A 16,697-nucleotide genomic window follows, 5' to 3' on the forward strand; every position below is an offset into this window, starting at 1 on the left:
ATAGCAGACCCTTATATGAGCACGCAGCCGAGCCGCTCAGGAAAGGGGGTGGGGACGAGCGAGCACCCCCCCTCCTGAGCCGTACCAGGCTGCGTGCCCTCAATATGGGGGGTGCCGCAGGGCCCTGCCACCCCAAAGCACCTTGTCCCCATGTTGATGAGGACAAGGGCCTCTTCCCGACAACCCTGGCCGTTGGTTGTCGGGGTCTGCGGGCTGGGGGCTTATCGGAATCCGGGAGCCCCCTTTAATAAGGGGGCCCCCACCCTATGTGAATGAGTATGTGGTACGATGTACCCCTACCCATTCACCTGGTGAAAAAGAGTGTAAATAAAAAAAAAAACACAAGTTTTTAAAATAATTTTAGACAGTTCCGGTGGTCTTCTCGCCAGACTCCTCAGCTATCTTCTGCTAGCTCTTTTACTAGCGGATGAGTCCGGCTTTCTTCTTTGTAGTCGCCGCCGCCATCCGGGGGTCTTCTTCCGACTTTGGGGTCCTGTCCCGCCCTTCAGTTCTTCTGCCGGGCCTCCGCTATCTTCTTATAACTATTTTACTAGCATTGGCCCGGTCTTCTGTCGCCTCCGCCTTCTTCTCTTCTCTTCTCTTCTTCTTCCTTGCGATGTTGACACAACGCTCTCTCTGGCCGCAATGGCAGGGACGCGTTGTGGAGCGACTTATATAGGGACAAGGGGTGGGGTCAGCGGGTGATGTCGCATGGCGACCCCACCCCTTATGATGTCACAGTCCCAGCATCCTCCGGGGCTGTGACATAAGGGGCTAGCAGAAGATAGCGGAGGAGTCCGGCGAGAAGCCCCCCCCTAAGATGCAAGAAGAGAAGACCGCCAGAGCTGTCTAATAAATTATTTTAAAAACTTGTGTTGTCTTTCTATTTACACTTTTTTTCACCAGGTGAATGGGTAGGCGTACCCCATACTCATTCACATAGGGTGGGGGCCCCCTTATTAAAGGGGGCTCCCGGATTCCGATAAGCCCCCCGCCCGCAGACCCCGACAACCAACGGCCAGGGTTGTTGGGAAGAGGCCCTTGTCCTCATCAACATGGGGACAAGGTGCTTTGGGGGGCACCCCCCATGTTGAGGGCACGCAGCCTGGTACGGCCATAGTCCGCCGGACCTAGCCAGCTGGAAAAGTCCGCTCGTTCGGAAAGTCCAATCGTGTGTACGCGGCATTAGGCTTTTTTTTCAGCAGCCCCTGAAATCTCCTCTGTTATATCTTATGTATACCTGTGCACTCAGTCGTTTATAGTAGTTTAGAGGCAGTTGAGGTTACAGACGTTCAGGACTGTAGTTTTACTGGCATTTCAAACGATGAGCATTTGCATTTTTAAAGGGGAAAACGTTTCTGATAATTTTATTTTCAAAAAATTTTGAAAAAACACAAATTTCACCACATGCTGTTTCCTATATCAATGGATAAGTCTAGTAGCGATGAGCTCTGGTCCTCTCACACAATTTTCTACGTCTTCGAAGCCTCAGCAACATCAGGAGCATTTCCTCACACATGCTCATGATTGGATCCATAGTGAAAACACAACAAATATGATGGCATTTGGGAGGGTCTAACCTAAAATGCTTATAACCGCTGCTAAACTCACATAAACTAGGTATAAAAAATCAGTAAAACGGACGTTCTTCACTGCTGGTTTCCAGCATTCAGAAAAGGTCATCAGAGCAAACCACTTTTTTGTTTCTCAACAGTGACACTTTCTGGAACAAATGTCAACCAACTCTGGACTGGAATATTTGGAATTCTGGCAGACTGCTAGCTTTCTCAAAAAACCTTCCCGAAGCACAAGAATTCATGTGTCTTCTCATTTCATTCAATGAAAATTCAAATGAATCCATACAAAAAGAACAGCTTAGACACACACACACACACACACACGGGAATTTACAAAGACTGAGAGACTCAGCGTTTGGATCTGAGCACCTGCCTGCTCCTCAAACTTGAAAAAGTGATTGTGTCCGTGCAGCGGCTGCATGTGTATCCCCTTCTATGGGCTGCTTGCACATGCATCTGTCAGTGGCTCTGTACGAAGGAAGGGCTTAAAGTGGTTGTAACCCCACTTGGTTATATTCAGGCACTCTCACACACTATGTGTTTTTTGTTAAAAAAAATGCAGTTCTATACCTTATATCCTACCGTGCTCCCTCTCCCCATCTGACAGCTACAGCGGGCAGTGCCAAGATTCCCCAGATGATGTCAGTCAGGAGGAGGAGAGAGGTGGCCGGTCAAGTGAGCACCGAGTGGCACTAGGATATAAATATATAGAATGGCATTTTTTTAAATAAAAAACATACACTGGGCACATAGCATTAAGGAAGATAGGTGGGTGGTTGAAAATGATAGACATGTGCATGCATTTTCGTCCAAATTTCAGGTATTTTTTATTTTTTAACAAATGATAACGAAACTGCAGGACCCGAAAAAATGAAAGATCCGACATAAACAAATGCTTTATTTTCGTTTTTGTTGTGACAACAGTTCGATATAGATAGGATCTGTGTCTATCGAACATGTGGTCGAATTTGCCTAACCTCAACTCTATTAGTCCAGGATTATTCTACATAGAGAGAAAAGATTTGAGAGAGAAAAGATTTGAGAGAGAAAAGATTTGAGAGAGAAAAGATTTGAGAGAGAAAAGATTTGAGAGAGAAAAGATTCGACAGAGAAAAGATTCGACAGAGAAAAGATTCGACATAGAAAAGATTCGACATAGAAAAGATTCGACATAGAAAAGATTCGACATAGAGAGAAAAGATTCGACATAGAGAGAAAAGATCACTGCTGGAATTGGGTGGGGGAAGTAAAATAAAAATAATGATGATGATGAATGTTATTGGCTGATTGTAACCAAAGAGGAGGAGCATTAAAATCGCTAGAACTAAGTACACACGTACAGCCAACTTACTTTCACTTATGATTGCTAGCAGAGAGAGACACACACACTGAATCATTTCAGAAGACAGTCAATCTTAGCTGGTCTGTTTGTCAGAGAACCTAAATTATTTAGCAATTAAGCACAGCAGCAAAACAATAAGCTACAGTTCATATTACCGTATATACTCGAGTATAAGCCGAGATTTTCAGCCTCTTTTTTGAGGCTGAAAGTGCCCCCTCGGCTTATACTCGAGTCACCGCTGTCTGACTGCTCGATCAGCGTATCGAGCAGACAGACGGCGGACATTAAAATTCAAAAGCCGCGCCTCCTTCTCCGCCTCCGCCTGTGATAGGCGGAACACTGAATTTCCCAGCAGTCAGTGTTCCGCCTATCACGGACATCCGTTCATTCTCATACTACAGACGAGTATGAGAGGATGTCCGTGATAGGCGGAACACAGGCTGCTGGGAAATTGAGTGTTCCGCCTATCACAGGCGGAGGACGGAGGCGCGGCTTTTGAATTGTAGAATGGCCGCCGAGAAGAGCGGCGATCCATCGGCACGACACGGGACAGAGGAGGCACGGAACGGAGGAGGCACGGGACAGAGGAGGCACGGGACAGAGGAGGCACGGGACAGAGGAGGCACGGGACAGAGGAGGCTCGGGACGACGGCGGCTCGGGACGGAGGCTTGGGACACAGGTAGGCTGGACACACACACAAGGCTGCACGGACACACACACACACACACACACACACAGGGATGGATGGATGGATACACACACACACACACAGGGATGGATGGATGGATGGATACACACACACACACAGGGATGGATGGATGGATGGATACACACACACACACACACACACAGGGATGGATGGATGGATAAATACACACACACACACACACACACACAGGGATGGATGGATACACACACAGGGATGGATGGACGGACACACACACAGGGATGGATGGATGGATGGATGGATGGACACACACACAGGGATGGATGGACGGACACACACACAGGGATGGACGGACACACAGGGATGGACAGCCATGTCTCACCCTCGGCTTATACACGAGTCAATAAGTTTTCCAGTTTTTTGGGGGTAAATTGGGGGCCTCGGCTTATATTCGGGTCGGCCTATACTCGAGTATATACGGTAACTGCTTTCTGCATAGCTCCCAACTGTCCCTGATTTTGAGGGACTGTCCCTGATTTGGAACAAAATCCCTCTGTCCCTATTTCCTCCTCATTTCTCCCTCATTTTGATCTGATCTGTATAGTTGTATAAAAAAAAAAAAAAAAAAAAAAAAGCACTATTTATCCTTTAAAAAGTGTTTCCCAGTGCTAAACCTTTCATCCAATTTCTAAATTGCTGCATTTGTAAATGCCAATAGCCAGTATAAGGCCTGATTCACACCTATGGCATTTTTAGTGCTTTTTGCATTTTGCAGATTTGCACTACAGTCAGATTAACATGGTTTCCTATGGAACACGTTCTGTAGTGCAAATCTGCAAAATGCAAAAAGCACTAAAAATGCCTAGGTGTGAATCCAGCCTTAGGCCCCTTTCACACATGCGGACATTATGTCCGTATTTTATCCATCCGTTTGCGGATGAAATACGGACATACATGCATTCCTATGGGATAGCGGGTGTGTGCGGATGACCAGCCGCAGACACCCGCTATCGTCCGCCTCCGCTATTGTCTGATTCTGCAGACGGAGGAAAATCCTATTTTTCTATCCGCCTGCAGAGTGGATCGGATGAACACGGACAGGCGGTCCGTGTTCATCCGATCCCCCCATAGAGGAGAGCGGAGAGCTGACAGGGCGGTCCCTGCACAGTGTGCGACGGTGCGATCCCCGCTGAGCAAGCGGATCATCACGTGGTGGATCATTACTGATCCGTCCCTTAGGCTCGATTCACATCTATGCATGTTGCTTTTGAGCGTTTTTGCAGTGCTTTTTGCGGTGCTTGTCGCGTTTTTGGACACTCGTTTTTACCGCGATTTTGCCGCGTTTTTTTTTTTTTTTCTTTTTTTACACTGTGGTTGCTTAGAAACCAGATATATACAGTTAAAAAAACGCAAAATCGCGGTAAAAACACGGTACTTGCGTTTTTGATGCAGGTCCATTGACTTCTATTACATGCAAAACGCTGCATTTTGCATGAAAAAAAGTCCCCGACCCTTTCCAAAAATGCAGAGGCACAAAAATGCATTGATGTGAACATGTTCCATAGGAACCCATGTTAAAAAAATTTCCCTGCATTTCTGCAAAATGCATCAAAAAATGCGTTAGTGTGAATCAAGCCTTAAGGAATAAGAGTGGTTAAAAAAAAGCACTTGTGGGTTTAATCATTTTTTTCTTAATATTCCTTTAAGGGGCGTGGCTGGGTGTGTGTCCTATGTCTACACACTTTTTACCACCTCAAAATGTTGGGAGGTATGCTTTCTGTATCTGCTGATCACGCTGTCCCCTCACCTTGCAACCCCCCCCCCCCAATTCCCAACATCAACCTGCCAATGTCAAAGGAGGCTCCATGGCTGAACATATTTCAAACACAGGGATTTCTTTTTTAATTATAGCTTTATAGCTCTTAATTATCTGAATAATATAAACATTAATATGAAGGTCACTTATGAGTATATAGCTTTTATGACATGTTTAACTGTAAGTGATTCTTAAGGGGAAGTTTCAGTGAGGACAAAAGTCTCCGCTGACCATTAAAGGTTACAGCGCATCTGGAAAGTATTCGCAGTGTTTCACTTTTTCCACATTTTGTTATGTTGCAGCCTTATTCCAAAATGGAATAAATTCATTTTTTTTTTCTCAAAATTATACAAATAATACCCCATAATGACAACATGAACGAAGTTTGCTTGAAATCTTTGCAAATTTATTAAAAAATAAAAAAAGGAAAAAACATGTACATACAGTGGATATGAAAAGTCTACACACCCCTGTTAAAATGTCAGGTCTCTGTGATGTAAAAAATGAGACAAAGATAAACCATTTCAGAACTTTTTCCGCCTTTAATGTGACCTATAACTGTACAACTCAGTTTAAAAACAAACTGAAATGTTTGGGGGGGGGGGGGGGGGGGGTTGATAAACAACTAAAATAGTGTGGTTGCATAAGTGTGCACATCCTCTTATAACTGAGGATGAAGTTGTGTTCAGAATCACATTCAAACTCATGTTAAACAGGAGTCAGTACACACCCTTGAAATCATTTAAAGTTCCTCTGATTAACCTCAAATAAAGTTCAGCTGTTCTAGTAGGTCTTTCCTGACATTTTCTTAGTCGCATCCTACAGCAAAAGCCATGGTCCGCAGAGCGTTTTCAAAGCATCAGAGGGATCTCATTGATAAAAGGCATCAGTCAGGAGAAGGGTACAGAAGAATTTCCAAGGCATTAGATTATACCATGGAACACAGTGAAGACAGTCATCATCAAGTGGAGAAAATATGGCACAACGGTGACATTACCAAGAACTGGACGCCCCTCCAAAATTGATGAAAAGACGAGAAGGAAAATGGTCAAGGAGGCTGCCAAGAGGCCTACAGCAACATTACAGGAGCTGCAGAAATATATGGCAAGTACTGGCTGTGTGGTACATGTGACAACAATCTCCTGTATTCTTCATATGTCTGGGGAATGGGGTAGAGTGGCAAGATGGAAGACTTTTCTTACCAAGAAAAACATCCAAGCCTGGTTTTGCAAAAACACATCTGAAATCTCGAAAAAGGATGAGGGAAAATGTGTTATGGTCTGAAGAAACCAAGGTTGAACTTTTTGGCCATAATTCCAAAAGATAGGTTTGGCGCAAAAACATCACTGCATATCACCAAAAGAACGCCATACCCACAGTGAAGCATGGTGGTGGCAGTATCATGCTTTGGGGCTGTTTTTCTTCAGCTAGAACAGGGGCCTTAGTCAAAGGTAGAGGGAATTATGAACAGTTCCCAATACCAGTCAATATTGGCACAAAATTTTCAGGCTTCTGCTAGAAAGCTGAACATAAAGAGAAGCTTCCTCTTTCAGCACGGTGACCCAAAGCATAGCATACATCCAAATCAACAAAAGAATGGCTTCACCAGAAGAAGTTTAAAGTTTTGGAATGGCCCAGCCAGAGCCCAGACCTGAATCCGATTTGAAAATCTGTGGGGTGATCTGAAGAGAGCTTTGCACAGGCGATGCCCTCGCAATCTGACCGATTTGGAGTGGTTTTGCAAAGAAGAGTGGGCACGTCTAGCCAAGTCAAGATGTGCCATGCTGATAGACTCATACCCAAAAAGACTGAGTGCTGTAATAAAATTAAAAGGTGCTTCAAAAAGTATTAGTTAAAGGGTGTGCACACTTATGCAAACATATCATTTTATTTTTTTATTTTTACTTCCCTCCACCTAAAAGTTTTAAGTTTGTTGTTCAACTGATTTGTATAGTTTATAGGTCACATTAAGGCCGGGTTCACACCGCTGCGATGCGGGAACGCCACGAATCCGCGGCGTTTTCCCGCATCGCATTACTCCCGCCGGCAGTTCACACTGCCCTATGCGGACGGCTGGGAGTGTCAATGATATGTTAATGACACCCCCAGATCCGTCCGCATATCGCAGTGCGATCTGCCGACTCGCACAGGAATCGGATCGCATGGTGTGAACCCCCATGCGATCCGATTCTGTTGCGGACCAAAAAAAGGGTCCCGTGCGAGTTTGCTGCGGGAGCGATGCGAATTCAGCCATACTATCTGTATAGCTGTACTCGCATCGCTACGGAGATCGGATGTGATTTGCGGTGCGAATCACATCCGGATCTCCCCCCGCAGCAGTGTGAACCCAGCCTTAAGGTGGAAAAAGTTCGGAAATAATTTATCTTTATCTCATTTTTTTTACATCACAGAAACCTGATATTTTAATAGGGGTGTGTAGGCTTTTGATGGCCTTTGCACAATACTTTGTTGAAGTACCTTTGGCACCAATTACAGCCTCAATTCTTTTTGAATATGATGCTTCAAACTTGGCACACCTATTGTTGGGTCATTTCTCCCATTCTCCTTTGCGGGACCTCTTAAGCTCCATCAGGTTAGATGGGGAGTGTCGTGGCACAGCCATTTACAGATCTCTCCACAGATGGTCAATCGGGTTCAAATATGGGCTGTAGCTGGGCAAATAAAGGATATTCAGAGTTGTCACATGTAGCCACATCTTTAGTATCATGGCTGTGTGCTTAGGGACATTGTCCTGTTGGAAGACGTACCTTCTCTCCAGTCTGGGGTCCAGAGTGCTCTGGAGCAGGTTTTCATCAAGGATATCTCTGTACACTGCTGCATTCATCTTTTCCTCGATCCTGACTAGTCTCCTAGTTCCTACCACTGAAAAACATCCCACAGCATGATGCTGCCACCACCATGCTTCACTGTAGGGATGGTATTGGCCAGGTAATGAGCAGTGCCTAGTTGGCTCCAGACATGACACTTGCCATTCAGACCAAAGAGTTTAATCTGTTTCATCAGACCAGAGAACTCTTTTTTCCCATGGTCTAAGAGTTCTTCAGGTGCCTTTTGGCAAACTCCAGGTGGGCTGTCATGTTCCTTTTACTAAGGAGTAGCTTTAGTCTGGCCACTCTACCATACAGGCCTGATTGGTGGAGTGCTGCAGAGATGTTTTTTCCTCTGGAAGGTTCTCCTCTCTCCACAGAGAAATGCTGGAGCTCCGTCAGAGTGTCCATCGGGTTCTTGGTCACCTCCCTGACTAAGGCTCTTCTTCCCTGATCGCTCAGTTTGGCTGGGCGGCCCGCTCTAGGAAGAGTCCTAGTGGTTACAAATGTCTTCCATTTACAGATGATGGAGGCCACTGTGCTCATTGGGACCTTCAATGCTGCAGACATTTTTTCGTACCCTTCCCCAGGTCTGTGCCTCAATACAATCCTGTCTTGGAGGTCTACAGACAATTCCTTGGACTTAATGGCTTGGTTTGTGCTCTGACATGCACTGTTAACTGTGGGACTTATCTAGACAGGTGTGTGCCTTTCCAAATCGTGTATAATCAACTGAATTTACCACAGGTGGACTCCAATCAAGTTGTAGAAAGATCTCAAGGATGATCAATGGAAACCGCATGCACCTCAGCTCAATTTTGAGTGTCATGGCAAAGGCTGTGAATCTACTTATGTACATGTGATTTATTTTTTATTTTTTTTCATAAATTTGCAAAGATTTCAAACAAACTTCTTTCACATTGTCATTATGGGGTATTGTTTGTAGAATTTTGAGGAAAATAATGAATTTAATCCAATTTCAAGTAAGGCTGTAACATGGACAAAGTGAAGCGCTGTGAATACTTTACGGATGCACTGTATATGCATTCCATGCACATTTATTTAATGTTAAATAAATTATATTTTTTGAGTAGTGAACAACTGAGCGGTATACTTAGATCGTCAGTGTGGAAAAAGCACCTGAGAAGTATCCTGGGAGGGTTTGTGTGGCATGAACACCAGAGCAATAAGCTGGGATGGTGTATGTGAGCACGAACACCTGAAGGGATGGTCTAGGTCAGTGATGGCGAACCTTGGCACCCCAGATGTTTTGGAACTACATTTCCCATGATGCTCTTGCACTCTACAATGTAGTAGAAAAGATGTAGCTGGATAGCCGCACTCCGAATTATTCAACTTTATTTCAAAAATGTAATTAAAATCATAGCATCTAGGCTGGTAAACAGACTAACTGCACAGCCGCTCTACAGTGTAGTTGAGCATCATGGGAAATGTCGTTTCAAAATATCTGGGGTGCCAAGGTTCGCCATCACTGGTCTAGGTGAAGTGAAAACCTAAGCAATATTCTCTGGGATGGTCTGGGTGGAGTGAAGGATGGGATGATGGAATAAAGACTGAGCAGAAAGCATGGGATTCCCTTTAATTTATGAAGGCCTGGAAGTAGACCAGATGCTATTGCCTGGTGGGTAGTACAGAAATGAACAGTGGCCTAGGGTTGTATGGTGTGCATTGCAGAGATAAGTGCTATCTGATTTCAAACAGAGCTGGCCAATAGCTTAGGTAGCCAAGGAAGAAACTCATGCTGACCTCAGTGATGCTATAGCATTTCTGGTAGCTAATGCATGACTAGAGGTAGTCGCTTGTTTCAGGGGAAATCCATTATACTAGTGGCAGTTCAGACTTAGCACAGTAAAAACTGCAACATGTTGGTGCCTCTAGGATTTGTAAATGATGATGAATGACATTGGGGTGTGCAGCGAACGAGCACATTTTTATGATCTATGTCACTTATTAGCCATCAGCTGTACATTTTACAGTATAATAATGAGCCGGCTTTAGTCCTTGATCCATTATCCCTTCTGCAAGTTGAAAGAGTCTGGGTTCTCAGCTGGCACCCCAGCAGCATTTTCCTCATGATTATCTGTTTCCTTTCCTCAGGACTTCCTCACTGATTTAATGATGTCTGAAGTGGATCGATGTGGAGATAATGAACACCTGATATTTCGGGAAAATACACTGGCCACCAAGGCCATCGAGGAGTACTTGAAGCTAGTGGGACAGAAATATCTACAGGATGCTCTAGGTAAAATTGTTACATCAGTGTTTTTAATGGCCGGCAATCTGCACACTTATAGTGTTAAAAATTGCAAACAGCCCATAACGGAACCAGGGTGACCAGCAATATTACAGCCCTTTCCTTGTTTATACTATGGAAGATTTCTTCTTCTTCGTTGTTCGGATGTAGGCAGCTCTGCTGTATGGCAGTCAGGTTGCCGTTTCATTTTCCTTCTTGCCCACCAATTCTGCCTGTTCATGGTGCATTAATGAAACAAAAACAACAAAAATATGTGTGTCGTTACTTAAAGCGCTTGTATACCCGCTAATGTTTTTTTTTTTTTTTTTGCCACCTGCAAAGGAAAAGGCATAATGAGCTAGTATGCACCGCATACTAGCTCATTATGAAATACTTACCTTAGAACGAGGCCCCGACATCTGGCCCATCCACGCCGAGGGAGCTGACACGCTCCCTCTGCGTTTTTTCCGGGTATCGCGGCTCCGGCGCTGTGAGTGGCCGGAGCCGCGATATCGTCACTCCCGCGCATGCGCGCGGGAGATTTCACCCCGGCCGGGTCCGGCCACTGCCGGGCTTTCAGCCGAGAATCCCCTTGTGCGCATGCGCCGCTGCAGTCAGCGGCGCATACCGAGGGGAATATCTCCTAAACCGTACAGGTTTAGGAGATTTTTTTTTTACCTACAGGTAAGCCTTATTATAGGCTTTCCTGTAGGTAAAAGTAAAAAAAATGATTATACAACCACTTTAAATAGGAAAGTTGCAGACTTCAAGGGACAGACCCTGTTTTTAAACATTTGTCCCTAGAAGTGTTTGTCCTTGGAAAGGTCCCTATGACATTGGTTCAGTTCTACCCGTCAATCAAAGTTTATTTTTGATTATGGAAACTAATTAACAACATTAAGAATGCGAAAACAAATGATACTATATGATACTATGATATGATATACTATGATATGATACTATATCATACAGGTTGTCATTGGGTATATTGTAACATGATGAGTTTTCATAACCTTTGGAGGAACTTTGATGCTGGAATCTAGGACTATCAATGGAATCAGTGGATCAAATTCAGTACAACCAGCCTGCCCATAGACGGATCAATATTCGGCCAGTTCTTGCTGAATTTCGATCCATCTTTGGCCCGCATAGCTAAAGCAGCAATGATATAGGTCACTGTTTCTCAACTCCAGTCCTCAAGGCGCCCCAACAGGTCATGTTTTCAAGCTTTCCATTATTTTGCACTGGTGGTTTGATCAGTTTTATTGCCTTATGCCCCGTACACACGAGAGGACTTAATTCCGACAGACCTTCAAAGGAGTTCCGCCGGAGTTCCGACGGAGTTCTGGCGGACTTTTCGACCGAACGGACTTGGACACACACCATCACACCAAACTCCGACGGAGTCGAACGTGATGACGTACGACTGGATTCGAATAAGGAAGTTCATAGCCAGTAGCCAATAGCTGCCCTAGCGTCGGTTTTAGTCCGTCGGAGTAGCATACACACGAGCGGATTTTTCGAAGGGGACCGGGTCCGGCGGAGTTCCGTCGGGAAAATTTGAAGCATGCTTCATTTCTAAAGTCCGTCAGACTTTAGCGAAGCTAAAGTCCGTTGCAGCCCACACACGATCGGATAGTCTGACGGACTCAGTCCGTCGGACTTTGGATGTCGAAAAGTCCGCTCGTGTGTACGGGGCCTTAGTAATCACCACATCTGAGGGAAATCTTGAAAAAATGACCTGTTGGGGCGCCTTGAGGACTGGAGTTGAGAAGCACTGATATAGGTTCCAGAAAAATGTCATCACATTTATCTCTAAATGACTTCAGAAATATATCACATTGAGGAAAGAAAGAAATCTGATTTTTTTTTTTTTGTGTCTGTATAACTGGAGCGAAAAGCACAGAAATTTCTCAGCTTTCTGAGATTGGGAAGTGTCTTTCATGACCATAAAGCTGGCCATACACCTATAGATTATCTACAGATTTTCTATGGTTAGATGTAAAAAGTGGGAGATTCCTCCATCCACACAGTTTAGCGAACATGGAGAAATCTGTTGCACTTTTTCCATCTAACCATTGAAAATCTACAGATAATCTATAGGTGTATGACCAGCTTTACTGGTAAGGAAGAGATGATCCCTGCTAAACCCTCTGGACTCACTTTCATTATTGCAGATAGGTGAAAACAGTGAGACCATCAATCCTATGTGATTAGGTGTCATGTGATTAGGCATTATCATGTAATTACAGACACTGGCAACCATGAAATCTCTTCCACACACTGGTGGTCATTTTATAACTACAGCAGCTGTAATGGCTGAATCTTATACTGTTTCTGCAATAAATATTTTTCCAAACATTAGTCATTTTATGCTCTGATCACAGATCTGATGTTTTGATATTATTGGCATAACTTGTGGTAATAATAACTGAATGAAAATATACTCAATCGGTAATTTTCCTGATATGTGTGTATATGCTGACCATAAAGATTAGAACATCTTCAAAGAAAATTAAAGGAAACATTGAAGTATGGGCAACAATACTTCTTACACTTTATTCTGCATGTGAGATTAAGCTGCACATTTATTTTCAGGGCGGCTCCACTTGCATGGTGGGCAGTCGAGCAATAATGTTCTCATTGTCTGATGCTCCCAGGCTGGTGTGCTTGTATTGCTGACTGATGTATATTCAATTGTTAATATTTCATAAACATTACTCTGAGCTTTATGCCTTTCTTCTCAGGCGAATTCATCAAAGCACTATACGAATCAGATGAGAATTGTGAGGTCGACCCCAACAAGTGTTCTGCCTCTGACCTCCCCGAACATCAGGGCAACTTGAAGATGTGCTGCGAACTGGCTTTCTGCAAAATCATCAACTCCTACTGGTTAGTGTTGTCAACCAGGAATGGGGTACCTCTATACTTGAGTATCACCATCTTGGAATATGGGGCATTTATACTATAAGTGATGCCATATAGGAATGTAAGACATTTATACGATGAGTGCTGCCAGCCAGAAATGGGGGACATTTAAGCTGGCCTTACATGACTGTTTTTGTTTTCATCCAGCCAGCTGGACAAAAATGAACTCAACCGATTTCCCCAGCCACATGTAGAACCCTGGTCCTAAATGGGGCTGCTTATAAATTTAGCTGTGCTAGGTGGTAACTAGCCTTGCTAATTGATAGGTTGATCCACTGATTCCTGTCCTAAGTCTCAGTTTGGGGTAGTCTCTCTCCTCTGTCAGTAGGTGGCGCTGTTGCTTTTGACATTAGAATGATGGATTACCATAGATTCAGTTAATGGGTAACTAGGTTGTCTCAGCCAATCAGCAGGAGTTTCTTTAACCACTGTGTATGCTGGGATAGGCTATTTATTTGGGAGGAGTCAGGTGATCGAGGTTCTTCCCGACCTAGGCTGCGGCCTGGGGGGGGGGGTGTTGCGAAGCACCTGGTTGCTGGGCCTGAAGCCTGAGGCCTATCCAGGAGGCATGATGGCTGCTAGATCCACTTAAGGCCTATCCAGCAGTTCGTGGCTCTGCTAAAGAGGAGCAGCCAAGGTTAAGCCCGAAGCTGGGGTGGAACCGCATGTGTTAGAGCAGTGTTTCTCAATTTCAGTCCTCAAGCCGCACCAACAGGTCTTGTTTTCAGGCTTTCCATTATTTTGCACAGGTGATTTGATCAGTTTCACTGCCTTAGTAATTACCACAGCCGCTTCATCTGGGGGGGAAATCCTGACCTGTTGGTGTACCTTGAGGACTGGAATTGAGAAACACTGTGTTAGAGGCTCGGCCTGAGGGGGCCCTGATTGTTGTCAGAGGTAAAGTAGAAGCAGTTGCCACAAAGGGAGGACCACTGCTGTTACCGGAGGCAAGTTGGGAAAGGATGAAGTTCTGAAGGAGTACCAGAGCAGACGCTTCACTAGCCAGGGACAGTGAAGTGGTGGGAAAGCTTCAGTGGAGACTCATCCAGGGAGGCAGTGGGTAGCTGTGAGTAAAGCTTGAAGGAATATAGTGGGTAGGTGTAAGTAAAACTTGAAGATAAAGTATAGCGGGTGGCTGTGGGTGAAGCTCGGGAATCCAGCAGGTGGCTGAGAGTCCAAGAAGTCTAGCGAGAGAGCAAGCTCAACTTAAGGATCTACAGTGGGATACTGTGAGTTAAGCTGGAAGAGCTACAGTAGGATACTGTGAGAGAATTTGTTGCCATAGGAGACGGCGGTTGCTTCAAAGATACAGATTGCTGCATTCAGCTTAAAGGCCATCATTCTGTATTGCTGTCTGCCTGGTTCTATTTTTGTCTGCGGAGTTTGCCTTAAATGCATTTGCATAAGGGTGTCTTGTTCTCTAAACCTCTCTTCCTAACATTCCTGTTAAGAGAAATAAAACTCTCTTTGTTATTTTATTACAAAAAATGACTGGCACCTAATCTTTTCAACTTGCACTACACCCGCCATGCCTAGTAACCTGCACCCTGAGGAGAAAAGTCAGTTCTCCCTGGCTCTGGGGGGTCACCATCAGGCCCTTGGAAGTCAGTCATTCGCCGTTTAAAAATGGCGCCGGTAGTTCTCGGCTGTTCTCAGCTGTTCTCGGCGGTTTTTGGGTATTTTCGGCCGTACTCCGCTATTTTCGGCCACACTCGGCCGTTCTCGGCGGCTTTCGGAAGATTACCTAGAATGGCCGAGTGCATATACACGGAAGCCGCAGAAAGCGTTAGCAACAGAGGGGGATCAGCGCATAACACGCACCCCCGATATCCCCCTGTTTTTAGGGGGGAAAAAAGTGCGTGTTATACACCGATAAATACGATACATTCTCCAAAATCTGCTCCAAATTTGAACCCGTCAATTTGTTTTACTGCAGTTAATGTAGTACTATTACGGGTTAGAACAAGTTAAAGTGGTTGTTAAGCCACTCTAACCTGTATACACCATCTGCACTGCCTCCTGTTGTAGTATCCCCCTCTGTGTGTGATTTAGAAAAATAAATTCTGCAAATACCTAATTTCACTGCCAAGATTGCAATCACATGACTGGCCAGCTTTCTCCTTTTCTCCTCCGAGAGATGCAGCAGGCGGGCTGAGAGGCGTCTACTGAGGTCAGTCTGGAGGGGAGGAGGAGGAGAGAGCTGGCTGGTCATGTGATTGCAATCTCAGCTCTTAAATTAGGTATTTACAGCATTTATATTTATAAATCATTCACAGAGGGTGACACTGCAATAGGAGGCAGTGCTGATGGTGTATTCAGGTTAGTGTTATGAGAGCAGCAGGAGGGGGAGGGATGGCTCACACACAGACAGAGATGGGAGGGGGAGGAGGACACAGGAACAGAGAGGAGAGCAGATAGCAGGCTGCGGATGACAGAGGCATGTAAACTGACCACGGTGTCTGGTCTCAGCAGTCACGATACACTACGGTCAGTTTACAGAGGGGTGAGGAGAACTTGGCAGGATCAGCCAGGTTTTGTAGGTGTTATAGGGGGCCAAATGACACAGGACAAGCACTGCGTCATATAACATGCTTTAAAGGTGCAGGATCCTTTTTTTGGGGGGTTAACTCTTTAATATCAGCAAATTCTGGTATTCTTTTCATCACTCAGGGAATGTACAATGGTATAAATAAACGAAAGGCCTATGTGATAGTTGACAGAATGGCGGTTTCAGCTACAAGATGAGGGATGTCAGGCGTTACAAATAATTTCAGTGCATCTGTTGCGCTAAATGGTGCTGGTTGAATTTGGCATTCTGGTTCCACCTCAGGAGTTTTGAGAATGATTTCTGTTCTCCTAAAATGGCAGAAAACTGCAACTCATCAATAGAAATTAGCCCAAAACAGAGTGAAAAATGGCCCATAAACCGAAATGGTGGCATATTCTGCTCTGAGAATTGTGCTGCTCTATCAGCAGAAATACGCTCCCATGTTTTGTTTCCCCAACCCCTTGATAGTCGTATATTTAAGAGGGAATTGAATGGTGGTGATTATAGGACAATTTAGACATCTGGAATGTTCCGGAACATGTAGCCTGCGTTGCGCTCCGGAGACCATTAGCAGGGAACGATGTAAAAAGTGATGGTTTGCCTTATATCATCCATCGTGCTACATCATAATCTGATGCTTTCCATGCCTGGAGGGAGCTGGTGAAATGGAGCCACAAACTACCTAAATATCGACATTTATGAACATCTGAAAAATACGCTCAGGTGAGAATATCCC

At 44.8% G+C, this 16,697-nt stretch overlaps 1 protein-coding gene across 12 annotated transcripts in view; it reads left to right on the plus strand.

The window, feature by feature from the left end:
- DAB2IP (DAB2 interacting protein) overlaps positions 1 to 16,697 on the plus strand; it is a 673,590-nt gene that overhangs the window by 587,475 nt on the left and 69,418 nt on the right. For all 12 annotated transcript variants that reach the window (XM_077479176.1, XM_077479181.1, XM_077479177.1 and 9 more), the window contains 2 exons: positions 10,350 to 10,494; positions 13,233 to 13,377. In XM_077479176.1, the coding sequence (XP_077335302.1) occupies positions 10,350 to 10,494; positions 13,233 to 13,377 (290 nt within the window). The remainder of the gene's footprint in view (positions 1 to 10,349; positions 10,495 to 13,232; positions 13,378 to 16,697) is intronic.

This window comes from Lithobates pipiens, unplaced genomic scaffold (assembly GCF_037356315.1).
Source record: "Lithobates pipiens isolate NorthernLeopardFrog02 unplaced genomic scaffold, aLitPip1_a1.2 Scaffold_14, whole genome shotgun sequence".
Lineage (NCBI taxonomy): Eukaryota > Metazoa > Chordata > Amphibia > Anura > Ranidae > Lithobates > Lithobates pipiens.